The sequence below is a fragment of the Desmodus rotundus genome, chromosome 3, assembly GCF_022682495.2.
Source record: "Desmodus rotundus isolate HL8 chromosome 3, HLdesRot8A.1, whole genome shotgun sequence".
Classification (NCBI taxonomy): domain Eukaryota; kingdom Metazoa; phylum Chordata; class Mammalia; order Chiroptera; family Phyllostomidae; genus Desmodus; species Desmodus rotundus.
The window spans coordinates 124,916,151-124,943,734 of record NC_071389.1 but is presented as its reverse complement, the minus strand read 5'-3'; the positions used below and the strand labels follow the sequence as shown (position 1 = coordinate 124,943,734).

General features: G+C 33.9%; 1 protein-coding gene across 6 annotated transcripts in view; it reads left to right on the top strand.

Moving 5' to 3' along the window:
• Positions 1–27,584, top strand: part of LRRIQ1 (leucine rich repeats and IQ motif containing 1) — a 242,786-nt gene that overhangs the window by 173,325 nt on the left and 41,877 nt on the right. For all 6 annotated transcript variants that reach the window (XM_053921022.1, XM_053921021.1, XM_053921016.1 and 3 more), the window contains one exon: positions 25,424–25,556. In XM_053921022.1, the coding sequence (XP_053776997.1) occupies positions 25,424–25,556 (133 nt within the window). The remainder of the gene's footprint in view (positions 1–25,423; positions 25,557–27,584) is intronic.

Here is a 27,584-nt window from a genome sequence, read left to right as displayed (position 1 = left end):
TACATACATACAATCTTCTATCTGATGAAATGAGTTCTTATTCTTGGCATACAGTGTTAAAGTAGGATTCATACATTTTTCCTTAAATTGCTTGTTTTATCAGATACTGTATGAAAACCCAGACCTTACATTTGAAATATCTTTTGAATTTAATTTTATGTTATTCCTTTGATATAGTTCTGTTAATTTTAGAAGAGTAAATATTCAAATAAATTAAGTAAGCTTTTCTATTGCTATGTGTTGGTAATTTTTATAAGTGAGTCTTTTAATATTTAAAATATTTTTAAAACAAGTTGAGTGTTCACAATTAAAAACCTATTACATTTGGAATCTCAGGTCCTAAGAAATTTGAATATATTCTTCAAAAAAAAATCTATAAGATTGCGTGCCCTTTTGCACTGTTCCTTCAAAGAATAAAAAATGTTCTTCAAAAAATAGTAATAGTAATCTCAAAAAAAGTCATCTAATCACCTCTGAGGTTAAAATATTTTGCTTTGGGAAGGACATAAAAACACCTAAGTTATTTTCCAGCAACTCATTTTGCCCATGATTAGAAGAAAATGTAGAAATAGAAACAATGGCAGGGGTTGGTATATAAGAGGGAGAATAGATCCTTTTATGCATTTTTATTTGACCATTAACTAAAATTGTGTGTGCCAAGACTTAGGTTAGTTGAAACCCCCTACAAACTGGGCTTATGGAAACAGTAACTGATCCTTCTAACATTGTGATTTTTAATACACCACGAGAATGCATTTCCCAAAAAGTATAAGATCCCTATCTTGAAATGTGATGAAATGCCTTAACATTTTTTATAGTAGAGGAGAAACATCTTTCTTAAAATTTTAAATCACGTAGTTAATATGAGCTCACACAATAGAGCCTGGCACATTAAAATATTTTCTCATTTTTTAAGGGAATTAATGGCTCTTCACCATCCCTTTAACATGTAAAATGAGTAAGTTACTTGTGTCCAGTACATCCAAAAAAGAGCCAGGATAAAATAAACATAAGGGGTTGGATATCTTGGAAAAAATCTGTCATGGGTTTGGGTTAATCATCTCCAGAAGAAATTCAACTTGATGCCTGAAATGTAAGACTTCTTGGAGAAAGCAGAAAGGCCCGAGGCAGTGTTGATCTGAAGGAGTGCTCTCCATGGGTCAGAGCTGCTCTGCTGGCAGAGTGCAAACCCAGTTCACAACCGCGGCCTCTGAAAGCTGTAAAAGACTGCAGGGGCCGTCCAGTGCACACACTCCGGCTTTGGTTACATAGTTTTAATGGCCCGGTTTCTTTTTATAAAATAAAACTTAAAAATAAAATCTGTGCCTAATTTTCCAACTTTCTGTCTATCATTGATAGGATTACTTCCTTTAACATTTGTGGAATAAAACATCTAATTTCTTAAGGCTTGGTGATCATATAGAAAAGTTATGTCAGTATGGAATAACTTTATTCGGTGCAGTTTGCATAACGTCCTATTCTTAGGCTTCCGAAGATTGGAAAGTGAGTTTTTCAAACAATATTTCTGCTTAATTCTCTTCTATCAGTTTTTATCCATTTTTGAAGTATTTTTTTCAAGCCATATGCATACAATTCTCTTTGCATACAATCCCTGACGCTCCTACCTGCCTTGGGAACTGTGCAGCACAATAATTCTCATTCCCAGCAGTGGCCACGACTCTGGGGAGACTGACCCAGTGCTCAATGACGCAGGTCAAATATCTACTCATTTTGCCCCAACTTCCCCCTATTTTCCTGTTTGCCATCATTAAAGATAGATTTATTTACCTGAATATAAAAACAGGAAAAATATCTATTATGGGCTTGGGTTAATCACTATTATACAGGAAAAATTATATGATTTATGTGGTATAATAGTAAAAGGTGCTGCTAAAATTAGCATGGTAAGTTTCAAGTCTACTTTTCAAGAAAAATAGCATAGAGAAATAACGTCTAGGTTCCCTTTGCTTGTGCCAGTAGTTAGTTTTATTGCACCCAATTGCCCAGGGAGTTATATTAGCCTTGCACTCAGGTAAGTTGTTAATTAAAATATCTGTGCATATCCTAAAGACCGTTCCTTTTTTTTAGATGTATGAGGCTGTTTACTTATACTATTATAATCTGTTTATATTTTGTAGATATTTTTAAATTGCTCTAATTAGATAGGCTTAAGCTGACTTATACCAGTAAAGAAAGTTCAACCTTTAAACAACGTGGCAGTCAATCATTTCAATGAATAGAGTCCTAAGTACTGGAGCATTTCAAATCCTTTTTCATTTGACCACTCAGTGACCTGATAACCATTTCCTGTCCCTAAATAAGGTTGTGACCCAGGTCTTAGAGTGCGAAACTCAGATAATTTTAGAAACAACTCAAATGCCATAGAATTAAAGGAGTAGATGACAGTTTGACTAAAATTCTTTCTTTTAAAGTGGAATTGTTTATCTTAAATATAAAAGAATCAAAATGAAATGCATCGCCTTCTGTTTGTTCACCACGTCTAGGATTGCCAAAGTCATTCATTTCATTGCCTGTTAGGGGGCACAATTACCAGGTGCCTCTAAAAGATTAACTTGCAATAAAATTCCCCATTTTTATTCCATGAAGGTAATTAAGATCATTAAATACATAAATAAATAAATCACGAATAATACTATTTCAATAACTCATCAGAACAGTTTGAGAAAAGTGATTTAAAAAATTAACTTCAATTAAATATGTGCATGCGTGTGTGAATATGTGTGAGAGTATATTCTTCTGTCTTGATGGATATTTATAGCTATAGAAAGGCTAAACTTATGAAAGAATAACAACAAGAGCAAAAACTACCTGTACATTTCAAAAAGTATGATAGGAATGTTTCCATCCACCTATTTGAGCTGCTAAAACGCCTTTGGGAATTGGACTAAGGGAAGGAAGACTCTTATAAATGCATTTTGCTAATCTGAAAATGTAATTGACTTATAGTTTGTTCTGATAATATTTGGCTTTTTCATAATTGGGATATGAAGTATAATGTTATGAAATATTAGTTTAATGATGTCAAGAAGTTTTCCCTTAAAATAACAGTTTTGATGTTTAACATACATTTGACACTTTTTCCTCTTGTACAATTAATAAATTTATGAGTTAAAAATATATTATCTCTAAACTTAAAAATATGAGTTTTAGAAGTAAATATTGAGAAAAGTCTTTGAAATGACACTTAGTCTGATCCATTTAACCTAAGCTGAGATTTACATTTCCACAAGGATCATATAATTTATCAAACAATATAAATTCTTTCTGATTTGATCTCACACACTCTAGAGTTATTATAAAATAAGCAACAAAAAGCTATAGAGCTGACTAAACAGTGAGGACTGTGTTGTAGTTGATTCCATTTTAGAGAGAGATGTGTCTTCTTACTCGTAAGGACCGTGCTTTCCCATTGATAACGTACTAATCACACAGCCATGGAAACAGGGGCTTTGCTCTTCTTCATTTGAATGTCAAACTGTTGCCAGTTTTAGTTTTACAGCTCAGTTTGTTGTGAGTTTCACTTGGAACTGTCATGGACTTGTGTGTGTGTGTGTGTGTGTGCGCTGTGGGTATTTGTAATTTAAATGTGAACTATATGAATTTGTAAGAGTGAAATATAAATTAATATAAAATAAAACCAAGCATCAAATTCTTGATTTTCTTACTTCTTGGAATTGATGTAATCACAAAGGAGCCCTAGAGGGTACAGTTTTCAAGCATGATTTGTGGAAGGTCTATAAAAAAGTAAAATTTGCAGTAAGAATAATCTGTCAAGGATTTTTATTTAAATTAAGTAATACTAAAACAATAGCATAACTAAAGATGTTTTAAATGTTTACCATTATATTAAAAGCATAGACTAAAATTAAAAATAAATCTTCAAATGTGATCTGAGGTTTCTTACAAAGTAGTGGTGATCATTCATAAATTCCAAATAGCTGTGAGAAAAATGTGAACTAATTAATATTGTACATCATGTGTCTCATATAAACCTGAATGCAACTCTATTTCATATATATTTTATTTTCCCTATTTGATTTAAATGCATATTTCAGCTACTTATTTATAAGTACAGCATTCATTTTATATTAATTACTAATTGTAAATTTTGCATCTTGTATCTAAAATTACTGTTCAAATTTAATTGCTGTTATATAAGGTACATGTAAGTAAGCATGGATACTAATTAACTGACAAAATTTGTAATTACTTAATTTGAATACAAGACTATTTTTCTTGTTATTTTAAGCACAATGCCACTTATGCATTAACTGTAATTGAATGACAATAAAATTTTTTTAAAAAGATATGAAGTTTAAATTGTATTTGCTATAGTTAAAAAATTTTAAATTACATTCGAGAACAAATGATAAAATGGGATTTAATGACAAGTGCATGAATTTAAATGAATGTTGTTAAGGTCAGAAAACAAAAAGAAATATTGAGCATTTACCTGATCAAAAGAAAATTACAGTTGTAAGTTTAAAAACTGTAAGGGATTAAGCCTGGAAAGGAAGCCTTAATACCAGAAAGAAGAACTCAGATTTAACCTACCGATGACCTGGCTTGTTTGTTCAGATGACAATTCTAAAAGTGTGCAGGGAATATTCCCATTTAATACAATTATTTGCCGCAAGCCTTGACCTCAGTGACTGTTAGGGACCACGTCTGAATTGGCCCATTCTCTGATAGGGTGACATTGCTTCTGTTGCCTCGATTGTGACCTCTGATTGCACAGCACCCTTGAGAGTTCTGTATAACAAGCGTAACTCCTGGTCCTTAGCCAGGAAGGTTGCTCGGCCTGCATAGATTTGTCGGCCCCCTTAGTCTCAGTTCCACATGCAGGCTATCCCGCCCTGGTATAAAACTCTTATTTTGTGTATATACCTCTAAGTACTTTAATAGTAGCATTTTGCAAGTAGTGAAATATGCAAAACAATTTTTTGCAAAAGGAAAAATGTGTGCTTTGCTAGTTTTTAAAACACATATTCATTTATTTTTCAAGCAGGTTTATTACTTTAGTGCATTTTTAAAGTTTACATATGTAACAATTATTTACCTACATACCTTTGCCTGCCTGAAAGAATACACTGCCTTCTACCATCTTCCTCTTCCCCTCATCTTCCCCTGCCCAGGCTATAGAAAGTTGATGTAGAGAAGGTAGCAAGGCATGGTGAAATGAGGATAACCATTAGAGAAGGAGGACCACTGGCTTTATATCATAGCTTTGCCATTGTCACCAGGGCAAACTAGTACATAGTTCTGTGAACCTCTATTCTCTCACCTTAAAAATGGAGAGTACCACTCAGAGTTTTTTTAAGAATTAAGTAAAAATTAATGTAATGTGAAAGGCATGCCACAACTCCCAGTGCACATTGTAATTATTATTATTATGGTGATTTACTTCTTTCACAAGCTTCCCACAGGAGGGGAAAACATGGACTTCCCTACACATAACGGATACGGGATTGTTTCAGAACTCTTATAATCGCAGAATGGCATGAGGCTGTTTCATGCACAGCAGCCCAAATAGAATAATTTGCATAGCTTTATTCACAGTTTAGCTGAAAGCTAGGATTAGAATCATTTGGAATCATTTGTTTGTCAGTCATGTGTTTAGACATGGTTTGGTTATTTGAAGTCAAATTATAAATGGGCGGTAGAGTTGGAAATTTAATTTAAACATTTTCATGCTGAGATTATGCTGTGTCCACCAGATGAATGATTTTCCAACTTTATATTTTAGCAGAAAAACCTCTTTCTTTGAATGAAATATTACCCAAAATTCAATATAGTGTGTAAAACAGCAAAGAGCACATCTGCTCTGGTTTAGGAAGTAGGCCTGATCTCCTGGCTGTTTCCCATAGCAGCCACTGAGATGCTCCTGCAAAGCCTCCTAGAGCTTCACGAGGCACATCGTCAGAACAGTGTACCTGGTTAGACTTTAGCAAAAGATAATTCCCTTCTTATTCACTCCCATTGAACCCAGGACTGACTGACTGTTCCTTAGTGCATGTTACATGCACAGGTACATGTTTAATAGCTACAGCTAAAATATATATATATATATATATATATATATATATATATATATTTTTTTTTTTTTTTTTTTTTTTTTTTTTTGCTGCTGAAGTTCAGGACTCTGTTGGATCACAGCTAGATCCTCAGCTCTTAGAATAAATGGTAGGCATTCAAAAAGAAAATTAAGCAATTCACATAAAATGTATCAAATTTATATTAGAGTAACCATCAAAAATTGTGTAGCATAAATCTTGTCTTGGGTAGCCTAATTTAATGATCCAAGATTGACTGTTATGGATAATTACATTTTATATTATAGAATACAGTATGCTAATAAAATATTAAAAACTAGTATTTAATTGGTTCCAATATATATATATTTTTACATGTTAACTTCTTTGCACTCAGCATCTCATAATAGATGGAGGCTTAGAAGTTGCTGTTGGCCCGGTGGCAGTTGACACATTATGTGAAAACCTTCACCTGTCCTTTTCTAGTAAAATCAAGATCATAACATCATAGATACTAGGAAATAATATAGTGGTCTGAAATTTGGAGAGCAATTAAATAGAGCTGACATAAGACTGCCATATCCAAGTATGACTGGAATCAGTTCTTATCTGTTGGTAAATAGCTGCTTCCAGAGGCTCTCCCCATCACAGCCACCCCTCCACTGTGGCTGTTGTGCTCCTCCTATGGAAATCTCTTCCCAAGTTTATGGTATTCAGTAACTAAAGGGCTAATGTCCTAATGTCCAGGGCCGCTGCCCTCCGGAACTCTGCTCCAGTTCAAAAGCAGAGTCCTTTCTGATTGGTCAGTACCATGTCATAAAGCTTTAAAAGTTTTCATATCACCCCTTTCACACATCAATCTTTTAAGATGATTCAACTCTGAGAATAAGGCAAAGGAATTGTGATCCCCAGATTTATGAAGAAATAAGACCCAGTAAAGCAACATTATCTCTCCAGTTCTGCAAAGCTTATTCTAAACTGATGCAGTAAGTAAAAGAGACAGAGCAAGGTGGGGAATCTCAAATCTGAGTGAGGCACAAAATTTGTGAGATTGAAAGACCAAGATAAAATAAGCAAAATCCCAGTAAAAGATAAACAGACAATTCAAACAGTCTCTCAGCCAGGGAATGCCATGGTATGGTACCTGGTAGTGAAGGAGCTCACATCGTAGAGTGGCTAGCTTGGGGCCTACAGATGAAGGTAAGAAGAAGAAAACAGCTAGATTCAGTACTGAGGATACACCCTGAGTATTGGCACTGTCTCGGCAGCCCTGACATCACTCTATGAATGGAATGACCCTTCCAAGAAGTGCTTTTGTAGACTACCTAAACTTTCTTCATATTGTCAGAGATGCTATATGTATTATTACCATAGTATGAGCACCGAGAAAAGTGTAGAAGGGAAAAGAGACAGTTTCCATAAAGGCAGGGAAACATAGAACACGAGTAAACATAAAGTATTAAGTAATTGAAGAATTAAGAGAAATCTTGAAAAGCAAAAGAACAAAATTCCATGGGTTTTGATATCAGGCTATTAAAAAGCATGAAAGCATGTTATTCTCCAGCCTCAAAAAGACACAAACAGTAGGAAAAAATATGTATGCAGTGACTAAATCAAAAAATTAAATTTTGATAGAAAGCATAAAAGTAATACCTGACTCCCAAATATACCTGAATCCTATATATGAGGGTAGATTGGGACCTGAACTTACCTTTCTGGTGGGAAGAAAAAAAGAATTAGGATAATATATTTAAGAAGTATTGTGGTTGGAGACTAATCTTAAATTCTTGGCTCTGCCACTTACTCTTATATGTTATATGTAGTCTCTCTGAGCTGAAGCCTTCTTATATTTAAAATGGCAATATTATTGTGCACCTCTCAGAGTCCTTGTGAGACAATGTACTGAAGTGTGTGGACCACTTGGGCATGTAATTCCTCAGTAGAAAATGACAACCATTAACTGCTGCTAGAATCTTTGTCTCCAAATATCACTGCCAGCCATCTCCGACACATACTCTCACCGAAATGTATTATCTACTGGCCGTGGGGTGTTGAGCTTCTGCTTCCACAGTAATTGTTAAAGAGGTTTGTTTCGGGCAATGTAGTGTGACCTAAATGTGCATGTAGCGGTCAGCTAAAATACTAGTTTTAAAAGCTCTGCCATTGACTTTTTTAAAAAAAGGTTTAGGTTCACAGCAAAACTGAGCAGAAAGTGCAGAGTCCCCATGTACCTCCCATGTGCACAGGCTCCCCCGCTGTAAACCTCCTTCTCCAGCTCAGTGCGTTTGTTACCATCAGGGACTTAGCATGGTACATCATCACCTAAGTCCACAGTTGACATTTAGGGCTCACTTTTGGTATGCACTTATTTCCATGGGTTTAGGGAAATGTGTAATGATATGTATCCATCATTATGGTATCATGCAAAAGAATTTCACTGCTCTAAAAATCCTCTATACTCTCCCTCTTCATTCCTCCCTAGCAACAAAGGTAGAGAATTCCCCAGAAGTCAGAAATAACATGAAAACATGAATATAAAGCTGAATAAATCTAGAGATCTAATGATGACTGTAGTTAATACTGTATTGAATACTGAAAATTTACTAAGAGTAGATTTCAGGTGCTCTCATCACATACACACACGAGGAAGGACACACAAAAAGTGGAATTATCTCCTGGAGGATAGGCCCCTTGTAGCACAGGCTTCCCTTACTAGGTGGGTGTTCTAGGAACCTATCTGTGTCAGTGTACCAGCTGGTGTTGTTGTGAGAGGCTGCATTCAGCTTCAGTGAATTTTTTTTGAAGACTCTTTCAATGTGTTGGCCCATTTCATGATGGGTGACTCACGAGCTCACCTGCCCATACTACGCTGAGTGTTCGGCAGTTCTTAAGCAAAAATGGTATGACCCCTGTGTCCCACTATATACATAGGGATATATTCACCTGATCTCACCCTGATTGACTTTTTTTTTGTTTCCCTGGATGCAAGAAGTCCTCAAAGGGAAACTTTTTGCAGATATGGAAAAGGTGAAACAAAAAATGGCAGAGGCACTAAAAGGCATCAAAATCAGTGAGTTCCAAAATGGTTTTGAGCAGTGGAAAAAATGTCTCAATAGGCATAATTGCAGCAAAAGGAGGTGAAGGTGACTGAAGTTAAACATGTAAGAATAAATACACAATTTTTTATAAATAAATTCGGGCTTTTGGGGGTCCCCCTTGTCCATAAAATAACTATATGAAGATATTGTATGTCAATTAACTTTTCTGTAGTAATTATTTCACTATATATATGTATATCAAATCATCAAGTTCTATACTTTTAACATAATTTTTATTAAAAATCAATGTTAAAAAATTATAAAGTAAGCCACAAATACAGGGTAAGGCAAAAAGTACATTTACAGTTGTGAGTATGCAAAACACAGAGTTTATTCTTGTATTATAACTTATTAGTTATTGTGTTATTTCCCGCACAAACAACTGTAAACCTCCTTTGCCTCCCCCGCCATACAGGAGGGCGTGGCAAGCGGTTGTTTAGGAGTGACCTCTCCAGGGGCAGTGGGAACGTGCCCTCTGCTACCTGGCAGAAGCAGTCAAAAATCTCCTGAGTTGGGTAGTTTAAGTTCACCTCTAAAAATCCACGTCAATGTATATTTATATAAAGAACATAAACTAAAACAGTAACAAAATTACTAAACATCTTGGGTGGGGGGGGAAAGCCACTAGATGAGAACCAATAGAAAAAACAAACTAGAAAATCAGTCCTTTGAATCATGAATGTAGTAGACTTGCCAGCTACAGAATAAAAAATAAAGGTCTTTAACTTGGTGAAACGCATAATGTTCTATGTGTTTCCATACATAAATATATATTTGAAAATACAATGAAGCTAGTAAAATGTAAGAAACTAGTAAAATTAGGGATCTTTGAAAAAACTGGTTAGCAATTCTAGAAATTAAATATGATTAATAAATTCATAAAAATGATTTGTAATTAATATTAGAAACTCAACAGGTGGATTAAACATAAAATTAGATTAACTGAAGAAAAAAAAATCAGTGGACCTGGTCTGCTGTTATTATGCATTATCTATTCACTTAGCTAGTAAATTCCAAAGGCCGCACACTGCATTTTAAATTGTTACCTAGTGTGATAAACCTGAGATTTACTCAGGACTCATATGACCTAAAGTATTTGCATTCATTTGTAGAGACTTAAGACATTTTTTTCTGTTTTCTGACTCTATAGCTCAAAGGAATATATTGGAGGGCATTCTTGACCTTTATGAACATGAAAAGAAAGCACTCAGCTATGGTCTCAAACATCTCTAAACTCACCGGCAATATAGTAAAGAAGACACAAGTTTAACACTTTGAAGGTCACTAGCTAGCTCTTGCATCTTAACTTTTCTGAATCTCAGTTTCCTCATTTGAAAACAAAATTGTATGTTTTTTATTATGAAAGGAACGTATTTTTATTTCTAAATTTATCTCTGAGTGTAGATAAAGTAAGTACTTAAAGACAAATCCTTAGTTAAACAAGATGATAAGGAGCTCTAGTAAGTTTCTATACCTGAGGAATTGATATCTAATATTCTTACTATATTGAGGTAGCTGCTTCAGAAGAAAATAAAATAAACTGCTATTTGTTGGGCAACCAGAATACTCTTTAAGGATTTTATATATCTCATCGAATCTTCAAAAGTCCTTGTAAGAAAAACATAATTATCCCCATATTTTTGAAAAGTGAAACTGAGGTTTTGAGTTTATTAAGAATAGTATAAGTTTGAACCTACATCTGGCTGATTCCAAAGCACACAATGTTTCCACTTCATCGAAGCCGTGTTTTCCCACAAAGTTTCCCTTAATGTCATATTTCTGAATATGGAAATGAATGACATTTAAAAATGTTCTTAATATACCAGCTGTAATAAATAACACAGAATTTCTTTTTCTCTTGTGAATAACTTTCGGAAAATAAGGAATAATTTTGAAATAAAATTTTCCATATTTGGTCTCAGAGGAATAAGTAAATTTCTACTAAACCTATTTAGTTGTTAAATTATGGGAATGAATAAGCACAACAAACTTTGTAGCCATCAGAAATTATGCATGGATTGTTCAAAAACCATAGTATTCTCAAACTCTGTACTTTCCCTATGGTAAATATAATGCTTTCTGAAGAATAGCTTTCTTTCACACATTTGGATAATAAGCATGTTTGTGACTAGTTAGAGCATATTTATCTATGTTCACTGAAAGACAAATAATTTTTAGCTACATGTGTTTCTGTGCTATGGTAAAATTATAAAACAGCATATTTTGACCTAAAGGTAGAATTTTTTGCTTTTTTTCTTTTCATTTTTTGTTTTTTTTTAACTTAAATATAAATGGTTTGGCTCAGTTTATTAGTACATTTTTCAAATTAGAAAACAATTTTATAAATAGAATTTTTTTACAAATTGAACACTCAACATTATCAACATTAAATGGGATATGATATTTTGGTTATGTTAACTATATCTACAGGGTTACTTTAGTCTGAATTCTAATAGAAGGAAAGGAAAGGTAGGTCATTGGTTCCACATGCAAAAATTGACCTAGGTGTAGCATTGTGAGACAGTTCTCTTGCATTTCTGAACATCCTAGAAGGGTGGCACTAACTACGCTTCTGTTCCAGATACCTTAACAAAATGTTTATATACCAAGCAGCCTAAGAGGATAAGAGCTGGTGTCTCCTCTGAAGCAGAGGGCAGGTTTACTTGCTGTCCAATGTAATAAAGATAATGTTTTCTCATCAGTACAAAAGGCAGATTAATTTGCAACCCATTATAAAATATTTGAGCTCCCTAAGCTTGGAACAAAAACCTAACATGAGGCCCGGGCTAGTGTGGCTCAGTGGATTGAGGGCCAGGCCACAAAGCAAAGGGTCTCTGATTCGATTCCCAGTCAGGGCACATGCCTGGGTTATGGGCCAGGTCCCCAGTAGGAGGCACACAAAAGGCAACCATACAGTGATGTTTCTCTCCCTTTCTTTCTCCTTCCCTTCCCCTCTCTCTAAAAATAAATAAATAAAATATTTAAAAAATCAAAAACAATATGAGATCAGTATTTACCTGAACTCCTTCACTGAACCTCTGAGGAAATTCAGGAGCAAAGAAAACCAGTACAAATATGCTAATATTTGTGCTACTTGCTGTGCTATGACTAATAAAGCCCTTTTTTCCTGACCTAAAATTCTTAAGGGATGTCAGGCAAACTTGCTACCTTAAAGTGGAATCAAATCTCAAACCTACAAGTTTCTTGACAGAAAAACATTAATTTTACAACTTAAGAAAAAATGAATTACCAGTAATGGGTACATGTAACTATATAATGAATAGTCTTGCTTTACGAACCGTTCTTTAAGCTTGTGCATGTTTTATCCCATATATGAGTTGATTTGTGGAGTGATGTTAGGAATCTTGGGTGTGTAATTATTGCTTATAAACTCTATAGTAGTTTTGAGGAACAGTAACTTACAATATTTTAGGACTATAATAATGTGCCAGAGGTGCCTGGCTGTGGGTATGATCTTAACACATATTAATGGGAATTAGCACAAGCCAACCTTATCCCAGGAAACATATCAAATCATGTTTTATAGCAGAGAGAGAATATTTATGCATATTTTTATTTATATTATTATTTAAAATAATTTATAATTTATATAATTTCCGTAATTGTTTGTATATATTTATTTATAAATCTTGAAATTATAATCAGGTAGTATATACAATATTTTGTGTGCATTGTATATATCACAATAAAATAGAAGTAATTAAAAAGGGCTTTCAAGCGCTCACTTCTACAGCACATATACAGTCATGAAACTGGAAGGGCGGAGATTAGCATAGCCCCTGCACAAGGATGACATGCAAATTCAGGGAACATGCTGTATTTGGCTTTCCTTTCTGATGTTTATGGATGACAAAACAAAGTCTTGATAAATGAGGTGACTTTTCCAGTTGAGGTGAGGGCCCTTCAAGCTTAAAATCCCCCCTCAATTTCTCCTTCCAAGAAATGATTTGCTTCCACAAATCAATATTTACATAAATAGTTTAAAGCTAAAAGTTAACTTTGTTTATAGGAAGACCTATAATGCCTTATCTTGACTTCTTTCTCTACTAGAGTGTGAGTGGATCAGTAATGCTTTTACATATTTTTTTCAATTAAAAGTGAAATATATGAATGGAGGCTCTGATCCATTCACACATGAAGTCCTTCTGTGTAAAACAAAATTCTATCTTTTTAAAGATAATATAAAAGATTAAAATTTGTTATTCATGGAGTATTCACTTAGAAAACTCTTACATCTTCAGCAGGCTATGGGAATACTTACTTAAATTATTACCTAAGGAAAACAATAATTTAGTAACAAGTTTATAACTCTGATATGTTCTCACTCAAAGTGTGAAAGAAAATTATTTTTACTTATATTTATTTATTGCTGTTTATAAGGAAAGCAATACTTAATATACACTCAGTTTTTATATGATGTTATTTCTAACAGAAGCATTTTGTATTCTAAAATTTGACAAATATAGAAATCATCAGATGCAAAAATTTAATAGACATTGAGAAATGCATAATGAGTGTATAGACACGTGCCATGAGAATTTCTGTTCTATAAAAAGTAGTTAGTACAATAATACTTTTTAAATGTTTAATTTTTCTACTAAGCCCCTCTATATTAACGTATCAATACACCACTCCTCGGCTTCTTTTCAAATAAAACTAGTAAAGGAAATTAACCTACTCTACTTGGCCTTCAATTAAATACACCAATGAGTAGAATTAAGGATTCCTTTTTACCAATAAGTTGAAATGTTTAGATATGTCAGGGATCTGAAGTCTAACATTATAACAACAACAACAACAAAATCCAAATAAACAAGAGCAGGTGGCAGTAGAATTGATGTGGCCGCTGAGTCCGTGTTATTTTAAAGGTCAACCTGCTTACATCATCAAGCATCATTCTATCAGGTGGGCCCTAGTTTAGATGACCTAGTACATTAACACTCCCTGAGGGAGTCGGAGCTGGATAGAGGAATATTTTCCAAGAATAATTAAATTGAGGAAGTGAAACAGGAGAGAATCATATCAATGGAACTTCTGTCATGGTTATTACTGAGCAATTGCTAAAAATTATTTGAAATAACTTTGAATCAATTAGGACTGTGTACCCTTCTTATCTTTTGGAAATTATTTTTTCTTTATTAAAGCCACAGTAAAGCTTTTATATATTATGAAATAAAATACATTAAAAAAATACCTGTTGCAGATTTAGAATTCTGGTAATGAGGACTTCCTGAGCTCACCCCCCAGACCATTGTTTTGTCTAGTTTTGTGGTCAATCCTGGAATCTCCCCCTCCTACCGGTGACTCCCTGGAACCCTGCTCTTGGTCTGGAATTTACAGACTGCTGCAGAGAGTCTCACCTCCAGGGTAGGTAAGTCTTCCTGCGTGGCAGCTGAGACAGCATAACGACTATGCATAAGGGAGTTTATTTTACTTTTTAAAGAACAGGAAAATGGCTATAGCTATTAAATCATTAATATATTTTAGGCATTATACGTAGCCAATTATTACATATCACTATGTACATTTTAAGAGGAGCAAACTAATGCAGAAAGAAGGTAAATAATTTGTCCAACATTTTCCAGCTAGTAAGTGAAAAACCAACTTAACTATGTGCAAGTTAGTTGCTAGGCAGATTGAAAGCTGACTATAAGGTGAAGTCTCTCCTTTAAAAATGAATTAATTTCTTCTATAATTTCTCATATGTCACATTTCTAAGGCCTCTTCTAATGGAAAATTAAATGGTATGCCTGATTCACAGGAAGTAGTAGAAGGCAAATTTAAACAATAATAGCTCTAAAAATAATATCCTGTTGACACTTACATTAATATTTATTAGATATGGGTAAATTTGCCAATACCATGGCAGAAAGGAATCAGTATTACTGATCTTTCCTTTTACCTCAGGCTTCAGTAGATCTTAGAACATCACTATGTGACCCTGTCATTTCAAACTTTGATATTTTTACCACTATAGGTTTTTGCATAATTTTCATTTTAAAATATTACATTAAATATTTGATTATTGAGTTTTTTGTTACCACCTTAAATTTTGTGCCTAAACTAAATATTTCATTTGTCCTATTTAACTTACCCTAGTCCCAGCCCTACTTAACAGCAAACATGGAGACACATTATACATTAATATCTAAATGGACTTACCAACCTATGATTTTCTTTTTCTTTTTTTATTACTTTTTTAACTTTATTTTTATTGCTGACTCTATTACAGATGTCCCCATTCCCCTCCCCTTTACCCACCTCCACTCAGCCCCTATTCTCCCCTTACCTCTGGCCATTACCACACTGTCGTCTGTGCCTATGGGTTATATATACACGTTCTTTGGCTAATCCCTTCCCCTTGAGCTGTGTACCTCTCACAGAAGAAATCAAAGACCCACCCTTTATGCTGTATTTGGTACTCTGCTATAAGGATATGAATGAAAAGATACAAATCAATTGAACAATACAAGTGGCAAACATATGCTTTCAGGTAGAATTGTATATAAGTTGACAAAAAGCACTTATGGTGATTAGTTGATAAGTACACTAACATCCACTTTGTATAAGGGTATTTCTGTCACTCCAGGGGCATTTACTTAAACATAGCAATTCCATAATCATGAATATTGTGTCTGCAGATCCCATATCTTTTAAAAGATAGAATTTAATAACTTTTATTTTTCTTTGCTTTCATAAAGGACATTCATATACTCTATGTACTACCCAAGCCCCAAACAGATGAATTTTGAACATTAATTTAAATATCAGGGAATAGCAAGTATTCTTCATTCTAGTACTTTTTTTTTAACTCTCTCAGCCATAAAACAGAGTAAAATATGTAAAGGAGTCACTAGTAATGCAGTTAGCCTTTCACCCTGACATGTAGCTTTGGCTCTATTCCCAAAAGTTCTGTTTTTAGACTTTTGTACCAACAGCCCTCTTCTTTATTCATGAAGTCATTTTTCCTTAGTGATCAATTACATCTATATTTAATATATTTTAAAAGAATAGGGATGTTGCTCGTCACACACAAATGGCTCTTAGAGAGTTATTGGTTTCATGCCAGTGCTGTCAGCACTCCAAGGACACATTGGATTGGTTAAGGAAGGAACCATAAACAGCCTATCAACAAGTATTTATACAAATGTTAATGAATTTAAAATTCTATTAGTGTAGCATGCATGCCAAACCCCAATTTTATTTGTGCTTTATTTGTGACGTATGATGCAATAACTTCTTTTAATAAACACATACAGACCACTTATACTTTATAATGTAAATCACATTTTTAGTATTTCCAGCATAAGATACATAGAATCAGCCATTTATCAAAGTTACCCAAAATAATTCCATCATATGAAGCATTTTGCTCAGCACGCAGTCATGTCCTCCAAAAGCTTTTGGTAAAGAAATGAACTCATCTCCATCCATGAAACTAAGAGTATTTTATTATTATATTACTGAGAAAAGCCATTAAAGGAAAAGAAAATAGTCATGGGAAAGTTGCCATATGTATAAAAATGTAAATAATTAGCTTTTTTTGTGTGCCCTAAATGACAGTTGAACCTTAATATCCCTCTGTATAAGATATGCTATATTGAAAATTTAGAAAACTGATTTATTTGAAGCATATGGGTTTAATGGACACTTATTTTGCTTTTCATGAAGAAAAGAATATTCCATTAATTTTTTAAAAAGACCTTCTTTTAGTGTACTTCTTTAAAGCTGAACTGCTTTTCTCTAGGATTGCATACATTGTGAACATTTTATAAAGTAGCCTTATATAATAGAATAGTTTTTCTTTTGTTTTTGTTTTTAATTTGATACCTTTTGCTGTCAATTTTTTGAAACATCATTAAATCATTTATTCAGTAATAACTCAGCAGATAACAGAAACTTACTGCACGATTCATTTCCCATTCATCCAAATAACCACTTTCACGCTACAATGCTTTCCGAGATGTAAGTTTTTCTATCATTAGGGAAACAACATTTTAAATAGTCCATCTTTTTAAAAATCGAAATGACTTTCTAAACAAGTATTTAGAAAGGACGTGAAAGCAAGCCTTGATTATTATAAAAACAAAAACTAACACCACAATTGTAGAACATTTAAATAGGAAAATTATGAAACTATATATAAAAATTATACATATATACACACTATATCAAAATACCTGTTCTATTTTGCTAACTAAATTTTTAAGATAAAAACCAACCAGTTTAAGCATTTCTAAAGATGAAAGTCAGGTTTATATTTATTAAAAACAAAATAAATCAGTTCTGTTGAAGTAACTATATATACACCAAGATAAATATTTGAAATTGTGGAAACAGAAATAGTGAGCAGCTTCAAATTTCTCAGTATTTTAATGGTTTATATGTTACCTTTTTTCAGACATTTTTTGTTAAAAATAAGTTTACTTAATTTTAAAATAAGGTCAGTTTGCTTTTTTACTCATTTTTAAAGATAAAATTCTTATTAAAAATGGGAAGTATTAGGTTTGTACCAGCTAAAGAATAACATTTTTATTTGTCTACATGTAACAATTGTTAAAACATACAAAATCAATAAGTAGTAGGTAAATATGTAAAAAACACACCTATACACAATAAACTGCACCATTAAAAATATAAATGTACCTTCTATTGATTATATGAATATCAAAACCTAAATATTTTGATTTACAAGTAGCTTCTATACAATGTCAAAATAGTGGGCATTGTTTTCTTTCCTGGTATAATGAATAGTTAAGATGCATTTCTGTATCAATTAAATAATAATATCAGTATTTCTTAGGAAAAATGTAGTGTATATATATGGAAAGATAAGCATTGTCCTGTACTCAAGTTTTCTAGTTTGATTTCCACTAAAATGCTTTCTACAGCTTAGAAAAATAACACACACAAAAGTAAACAGACAAGGTAAACATCTTAAAATCTTAAGAAATACTTGAAAATTAGTACTCAGATATCCCAAAGCCTAAGTTCTAGAACAATACTTAAGAAGTCCTCCATAATGATGATATGACAGGAATTTAAAACATGTAATGAATAGCAGGTTTCTTGGTCTTCTGAGTAGGCAATGATGTTCTTCCTTGTTATTACAGAGCAACCATGACTAAAATTTGCCAGGAACATTGCTTCCGTGAAGTTTTGCATGAGGCACCATGAAACAGTAAGAGAAGCTACAATGCCACGCAAAATCGCCATGTTATTGCCCATGTGGAAAGAACGTCCACTGAGTTTCTTGAACCTGGCAGGTGAAAGAGGAGTGAGGAAACATTCCCTGCTCAAAGAATAAAAATAAGTCACTATCCAAGAAAAGTTGCAGCAGGAGAGCCCAACAGTTAGGGATATTATAAGTGGAGTCAAGAATCCTAATACACCCAGTGTCTCCATCATGTTCATTCCCCAAACTCTTGGCGTCGGCAGCCTCAGGTTTGTGGGGCCTAAGTAACTTGACTGACTCCTCTGGGTGGGGGGTGGTAAAGGTGGCAGGTTGCAGAGTGAGGCAGTCAGAGCTTGGGAAGTTGGGACATGGTTGTCTTCCCTTCCCAGGGAGATGTTGGTGGAATGTTTTCTGGCAGAGGACACGGCACAGAAACTTCCCCCATCCGCCCCCACTCTTCCATGCAGGTGATGCCATTACTCATCAGTTTTTATTCCAGTCTAATTCAGACTTACAGAGGTGAAGTTTCTGTTACAATAATTAAGTTAATCACGTTTAGGAATATGTCATCCTTCACAATGCACAGGTTTGTGTACATGTGAAGATTCTACGTCCTAGCTCTATATTTCTCAGGGCTGACAGAACATTAATCAACTATAACAATTATTCCTTTTTTCACCAATATTTATTGTGCACCATACTACTATGTACCATTTAAATAGATTACTTTCTAGTAGGCAAAACAGACACATTTAATAGGGAAAGTAAAATATAATGTTATAGATGTTATCATGGGATCTCTATAGTATCCTTTGGAGGATCTCTCCTACCTAGATTGGATGAGGAATACAATGTTAAAAGATTAGGGGCTTACCCCAAACAATGTAATTTCTAAACTGAGACCTGGAGATCTGAAGCAAGAACATCATCGGTAAAATGGATAATCCCAAGCATAAGGTCTATGAGCAAAAAAGATCATTTTGAGTAATTACAATATATCTGGGTGGCAGGAATCTAATAGATGTGTTTGAAGGTATATGCAAGGTCTGTGTGTTATGTAAAAATTTTTAAATATTAACTAAAAGCAGTGCAAAGCCAGGAGTTTAATCCATGAAGTAGCATAATTAGGTTTGTACTTTCACAAGACCATTTGCCTTATGGAGATGATATATGTGGGAACAAGAGCAGAACAAAAGACCAGTGGGAGGCTGTTAAAGTAATTCAGAGGAGATAAGGTAGCCTGAATTAAAACAGTGGCAATGGGAAAACAGGAGATTTGATAGATTGAAAAGAATTTAGGAGGTAAAATGAGCAGTTGGAAAGTGAGGAAGAACGCTGTTTCAGTATAACACTCTGGTTTCTGAGTTGTACATTGACAATGGAGGTAGCATGGGAGCAATTTGGAAAGGTGGGACAATACATGGGTTCAGCCTTTTTACATACACAGTTTAAGTTATCTTGGACATCTAAGTGGAGAAGTTATGGATAGGTACATTTCAGAAGTGAATAAGGAAATTGATTGAAGAAGTTGAATGGATATCCTCATACAGGAAAAAGTATAGCCTAAGAATAAGATGGAGCTAGGATAGGACCCTAAAGAAGAGTCCTAAAATTAGAAGGGATGGCGATGGAAGAGGAGCCCTTGAAGATTGAGGTTAAGACAAAAGGTCAGAGAAAAACATGGAAAATATAGTGAAACAAAATCCAAAGGAAATAAGCCTTTTAAGAAGGAAGGAGTGGACAGCAGTATATAATATTATAGAGGAGTCAGAAGAGAAGAACTTCAAACAGTTCCAAAGTTTTAGCAGTATTAGTGATCGCTGTGTGAACAGTTTCAATGAAATGGGTGTGGAGGAAGCCATATTGCAGTGATCTGAAGCCCGAATGGCAACAAGCCAACAGAGATAGAGCTTTGTCACTATTTCAGGAAGTTTATCTGATTAGGAAGAAGAGAGAGGGGTAGCAAAAACAAAGCCATTTTTGAGAGGTATTGGAAATACAGAAGAAAATAAAATACTGATAGCAAGAAATCCTAAATTATATGGAATGCATGGGATTCAGGAGCATAGCTGAGAGCATTGGTTTTAGGAGGAGGGGTGCTTCTTCTACTGTGATAGATGAGAAAGGCCCTTTGCATATATGTCATCACACACAGGCTTACTCCTTCCCGTTCAGAAAGTAAGCCTGAATAAAATGGGGGCAGTAGGCATGGAAAGGAGGAGCCAGATATTAGTGTGATACCCAGCAGGTGAACTAGACCAATTTCTTATTAGGTGTTGGTACTTAAGGAATAAGGAATCAATGTTGACTCTGGAATATCTGGTCTGGATGCCTTGGAGATTCAGGGAAAAACAGACTTAGTGGGATGATAATGGTAGAAACAAGTTGTAATTTTGAAGTTCAGCTGGATATGACAACACAAATAAGATATAGGCTGGCGATACCCAGTCTTCTAGGCTGCCAACCCCCTAAAGGTAATATACAATGTCTGTCTAGTTCACTACCCTCAGAAGTGAGCACAGTGCCAGGCATAGAGTAGAGGGCGTGGGCTCTTAGACACTCGTAGAATGAGGAGCAACACCATCTAAAGGAGTCTCTAAAGAGTCTGAAAGGAGCACTCAAAGCCTGCTGTTCCAAAGCTCTGGAGAGAAGAGTTTTCAAGACAAAGAAAATGGTCTCTGTAGTTGAATTCAGCAAAGAGGTCAATGAAGATGAGGAATAAATGTGTTTGTTAAAGAAGACAATTTAAGGCATTCTTAGTAAAGACAATTTCAATTTCACAAAGTAAGATTATAATAAATTAAGGAGGCACTGGAAAGAAAAGAAATAGAGACTGAGAGTAGACTTCTTTAAAAAAAATAACCAATATCTTTTAGTGTGAAAATCAAAATATTAGGAGATTATAGAATTTGTCTCTGAAATTTTATATCTCATTTTATATGAGTTTACTGAATTTGGAGATACAAGCCTATAAATTATAAGGGGCAAATGGCTTATAGTTTAGAAAATATTTTACAAATAGATAAATTTGTCTTCCTAGAGAAAAAAAATCCCTTTTTGAAAGTAGAGTAGGAACTAAAACCAAATAATGGGCAGGAGTAAATATATGCACCAATGATACAGATAAAGGATCACTAATAGTCAACTGAAACCAAAAAGAAAATATTAAGATCCTGTAAAAACTTGAGAACAAGAAATATATTTTATACTCTATGACCTATAAATAATCTTATGAGATAATGTAAAATCTCACTAGCTATAAAGGCACGTAAATTAAGATCATATTGTATGATATTTTTGTCAAATTATCAAAAGCTTTAAATATGTAATATCCTAGTGTTGACCAGGGGGGCTCAGTAGAATGAGAAACTTCATATAGTATGTGGTAAATTGATGAAAGCTTTTAAAACTACTGAACAAGGTAGATTATATCAAATTCATCAAAATATTTATAGTTTTAGACATGTTAGTTTTAATTCCACCTGAACAAATACATTAATTAAGTGGTTAATTACAAACTTATGTAATAGATTTGTACATCATAGGGTAAAACCACTAAAAGTATGTTTAGGATGAGATTACATTACATGGAATTCATTTGTTATAGTGCTAACTGAAAATTATAGTACTAACTGAAAATTGTAAACAAAAAAACAAAGTGAAACAATTCTAAGGGTAAAAAAACACTGCAAGGGAATCCCTTAAAACTGTTATCCAGCGGTTGTCTTTGGATATTGAGATTTTGGTGCATTTTCTTTTTCTTTTATTTACTTTTACTTTTATTTATTTTCTAAATTGTCTATAGTGACACTGTATTATTTTTATAATAAAAAGTTTAACAATTTAAATAAAATGAAACAAATGCATGTTTAGAAGTAAAAGAGCATATATAGACATTAGTAATTAGGGGAGAGCAGGAATCAAAGGAAGACCTTTTTCTTTGGTTGATGATATAAGAAGTTAATGAAGCCCATTTTTGGATTGTTCTTAACTTCAATGTCTCTGGTTATATTTTGTTTCCTTTTTTTTTCTATTTATTATGTTCCAGTTAAAGGTGAGATCATATGGTATTTGTCCCTCACCGTCTGGCTTATTTCACTTAACATAATGCTCTCCAGTTCCATCCATGGCTGGGGTGGGGTGGAGGGATGGGGAGAAAAGGCACACAACTGTAATTAAATAACAATAAAAAATTTTTTTAAAAAGTTAATGAAGCAAGACCCAGAGGAGTAGGAAAGCACGGTAGCTACAGGGTTTCACTTTCTGCAGGCAGAATGATGTTGCTCCCAAACTGAAAGATTTATTGGGCAGCCTGACTAAATACTGATAAGAATTCGTTAAGTAATTATCCAGGTCACTATTATTTTTCCTACTCCAGATGCAAAAAGCAGGACTTCTTCTGCAAGCTTCAAAGAGTGCATCTTGCTTTTTTCTCTCTCAGAGAGAGAGATGATCCTGGAATGGTTTAGCCTGAACAGAATCATTTCCTGCAGCATCTGAACTGCAGTATCTTCAAGTTCATCCAGCCAACTCCTCACTGTACTTGCTCTGTTTCTCACACTGAGCTCACGCCAGTGTACCAAGCTGTGCCTTACGGTTAAGATGGTTAATATGAATTGAACCCTCACAGTAAAATCTCTTATCTTTACTTGGGGATAGTTGTCTAAAATCTTGGTTGAGTTAGGATTTATAGAGTGTTATTGTAGAGCTGAGGAAAACTTTCCAAAATGAGTACTTTAAAAAGTGAATATCATATGTATATGTCACTATTTTATTTATTTTAAATATTTTTTAAATATTTTATTTATTTATTTTCAGAAAGAAGGAAAGGGAGGGAGAAAGACATGGGGAGAGAAACATCAACGTGCAAAGAGAAACATCAATCAGTGATCCTGTTGCCTCTTGAACGCCCCCAACTGGGGACCTGGCCTGCAACCCAGGCATGTAGCCTGACCATGAATCAAACCGGTGACCTTTTGGTTTGCAGGCCAGTACTCAGTCCACTGAGCCACACCAGCCAGGGCTGTGTTGCTATTTTTAAAAACAGGAAGACACGCATAATTTTTATCTTGAACTAAAAGTACACTTGTTACGAAAGGATTCTCTGCGTAAAAAGAATAAGGGCCCAGCTGTGTGCTCTGATCATTATGGGGGTCACTGAGTCCTCAGTATTTTCTGTCACTGCACTGCTGGATCCAACATCTGGTCTGGTTAACCAAGAAAATGGATAGAAGGCTGGGACTCTGCTGGTGAAGAGACTTAATGCTGTGCAGTAACTGGGTGTAGCAGCACCAAAGCTTCCTTCCCTCTATTTGAGTCTTTTTTCTAGTTTCCGTGTACCTATAAAGCCATTTGTTAAAATGGCGCCTGCTCATGGATCCGATGGTCAGCCCTTGTAAGTGACATCATGGTTCCTCCAGTGTCCCAGATATAGATAGACGGGTTGGTCTCAGCTCAGGGTGAAAGGGGTGTGGTTGTTCTAGACACATAGATGTCGTTAGAACTAGCACAGAGTTTACAGAAATAAACATTCTCATTTTAGCTTTCCAGAGAACTTCCTCCATTGCCTATGCAGATTGAAAGCTAGAGTTATTTCACTAACAGTAACAGCAACTTTTAAGGGAAAAAAAGCATGACAGATGTGTTCTCCTCACATATTCAGAATGACAGGTGCTAAGCTTGTGTATATGCACGTGTGAAAGTGTGTGAGCTTCTGCACCAAGTATTCAAAATAAGCTTTGCACCTGCCTCATTTGTTTTCCGAACAACTTGCAAATATAAGGTGACTTTCTATGTACAAGGTTCTATGGTGAAAGAATAGTTCACATTAATAAATTGACATTTTAAATACCAGGTTTTAAATTATAGCATTCTTCTGAATTAGATTACCATGAGCTAGTTTTCAAGAGGTACATTTCTCTGGTGTACTATTTATCAAACCTACAACACTAAGTCCCAAAACACTGTGATGGCACCAAAAATGAACCAGCCTGAAAAATCAAGTTCCTGGAAGAGGGTTGTAAAATAACAGGTCTTCAGTGTACCTCTGAAATGCATGGCAGTGATGTAGCAGCAGTGTCTGTAAGCTTTAAAAAAAAATACAAATATAGCCCTGGCTGATGAATTGAGCACCTGCCTGGATGTGACTCAGTGGATTGAGCACCGGCCTGAGCACCAAAAGGTCGCCAGTTCAATTCCCAGCCAGTCAGGGCACATGATTGGGTTGCAGGCTGGGTCCCCTGTTGGGGCTGTGTGAGAGGCAACCAGTCGATGAATCTCTTGCACATTGATGTTTCTCTCCCTCTCTTTCTCCCTCCCTCCCCCTCTCTCTAAAAAATAAATAAATATAATCTTAAAAAAATAAAAATAAAAACATATATAGTATATTTTACATTTGAATATAAGGGTCAAGCTTTTCTTTTTTAACTATTTTATTTTGTTTAACATATGTTACCTTGTATTTTTACCTTATATGATTTCTCCTTTACATATTTTCCAGAACATCTTTACCATTATAGTTCCCCCTCCATCTCTGAAACTGCTACTGTGGCATAATAAGCACATATCATCTTGATAAAAATTGTATTCCTAACTTAAAATATTATATTATCTTATACAAACAAGCTTAGTTTTATATAAAATTAAAATCCTATTTTAAGTACCTTCAATATATTTATAAATTCTGCATATGGATAAAACTGGTATAAGAACAATTGGACTTTAAAATTAGCCTGAAAAGACATCACATGGGGCAGATAGATATTCTCTTATACTAGAGTTCTAAGTCTACCGGAAATAATTCTTTGAATTTGTTAATCATAAAAATAAAAACCTTATAAAATGTTGGTTGCATTAAAACATTTCCTTCATTTTTCGAAATAAGTGGGTTTGAAACTCCAGCAGAAGTAAGTACTCTATCTGTAAGTGACTGACCTTTTTCTTACAGATGATTCAGCTTCCGTGAATTGGTGCTTTATTTTTCCTTTCTTGTGATAAAATTATTACCCTAAACTTAACTCTTTGGACAAAACTGATGTCTTTAAATAAAAAATAAAACTCTCTTATTTCTTTCCCAGATAAGGAAGAAGAATTTATCAACAAGGAAACCATGGCACATGAAAAATTAGAAAGAAATAAAGAATATACATGTCAGTGGCTTTCCACACAGGTTGGAGTTCATGAAACAACTAACTCCAGAAATATGAAATGGTGAGGTCACTTCCCTTAAATTAGATTTTTGTATTGTAAATGTATCTTGAAAATTTAAACCTAGGTTAATTGTGTTAAAACAAACATGACTTTATGGCCAAGGGCCCATATACTGTAGCAGCAGGTTATAAAAAAGGCCTCTTATATAGAAGATTTAATCACTCTTTATATTTTTCATTTAAAAATGTTCGAGAACTCTGTTTCTGTAATGGTTAATAACAGATCAACTACATAAATGATTCTTCCTTATGAAGTAAAATGCATTGTATTTATTAATTGTTTATAAATATTATATATGTGGTAAGTTGTATTTTATTTTATATTATTTTTATCATTTCTGTTTGGCAGTTAATATTGTAATTCACCCCCGAGGCTGCCCCTTTACCAGTCATGTAACTAATTTCTAATGTCTTGATGCTCAGTTTCCTCTCCTGTATAGTAAGTAAGATGAGAATATTTTACTATCTATCTCACTGAATAAGGATGAGCTCACAATGTTGAAGATATTAAATGTTTTATTTAGCAACAAACAGGGTCAATTAATTTTAGTTGTATTAAACTAAATGTATGTATTAGTTTGCTAAGGCTGCTGTAACAAAATACCACAGATTGCGTGGCTTAAGCAGCAGAGGCCTATTTTTTCGCAGTCCGGAGCTTACAAATCCCAGATCAAGGAGCCAGCAACTTTGGTTTCTTTGGAGGTCTCTCCCCTTGGCTTGCAGAAGGCCCTGCTGAGTGTGTCCGCACGTGACCACCCTCACCTGTGTTGTCTGTGTGCTAAGCTCCTCTTCTTATAAGAACATCAGTCATATTGGATCAGGACCCACCCATATGACCTCATTCTATATGAATTACATCTTTTACGACCCTATTTCCAAATCCAGTCAAATCCTGAGGTATTGAGGGTTAGGACTTCAACATAAGAATTTTGAGGGAAAAAAATCAGTCAACAACAATGTAATGTAAAGCATATACATGCATAATCACTGAATCAAAGTTTTAAGGAAATAAAAGCCCAGAAATAATGTTTTTAACATAAATTTTTAAGACTTTCATTTTAGCTACATATGTCTCCCCAAAAGTAAAGAAATGTACTATTTTAAGCATTTATTAAATACATAAACTGATATGGAATCTAAATATAGATGATACTTTGGAAATGTTTTCAGTCATTGGGGTAATAACTATTTAAATGAGTAACAAATAAAATCCTATGGTTATGAGAGTTAAAAATTCATGTATAAAATGTATAAAAAATCAAACTTTTTAGTAATATAATATATATGAACTAAAACCTTCATATATGCTCAGTTATGTCAATACAAGGCTTTTAAATCATGGAAAAGAAAGTAAAGAATAAAAATAAAATTAAAACATTTTCAAATTTGAATTATGTCCCACTTTGTTGTAAGCAGAAAAAGTAGTAATAAACCCATCAACATCTGATAATTTTTATTTTACTAAGTATTCTAATTAATGCAAGTAAAATTTATTTTATATTGGAATCAATCTAGTGTAATTCATAAGATGAAATCCTTAGAACTATAAACAAATGTCATATAACCCATAGCTTACCATCTATATTAACTAGACACAGGTGGCCTGATTCAGAGTTTTCAAAGCTTAATATAGATAATGTGAAAAATAAAAAAAAGAATAAATCAGGATGCAGTTTAAATACACTTACACATTTAACAATATCCCTTACTCTTAGTAAATTATATTTAAACATATGATACAACAGGCAATTGTTTATGGATTTTCTCTTTTGACATATAATACATAAAGGAATAGATAGCAATATTTTAAGAAATAATGTTTTCAAGAATGGAAGTGCTTGAATAGCCAAATGTTAATGTTCTAGTTTTAAACATAAGTTAGTTGTGAACATTAGTATAATATATTAAACACAATAAAACTATTTTAATAATAGGACACTTTGCTTTACTCATAAGACAAGAAATGTACATAAATGTAAATATTTATAGTTTTAAAATTTATTAGTTATGATTCTTGTTTATGTGTTTA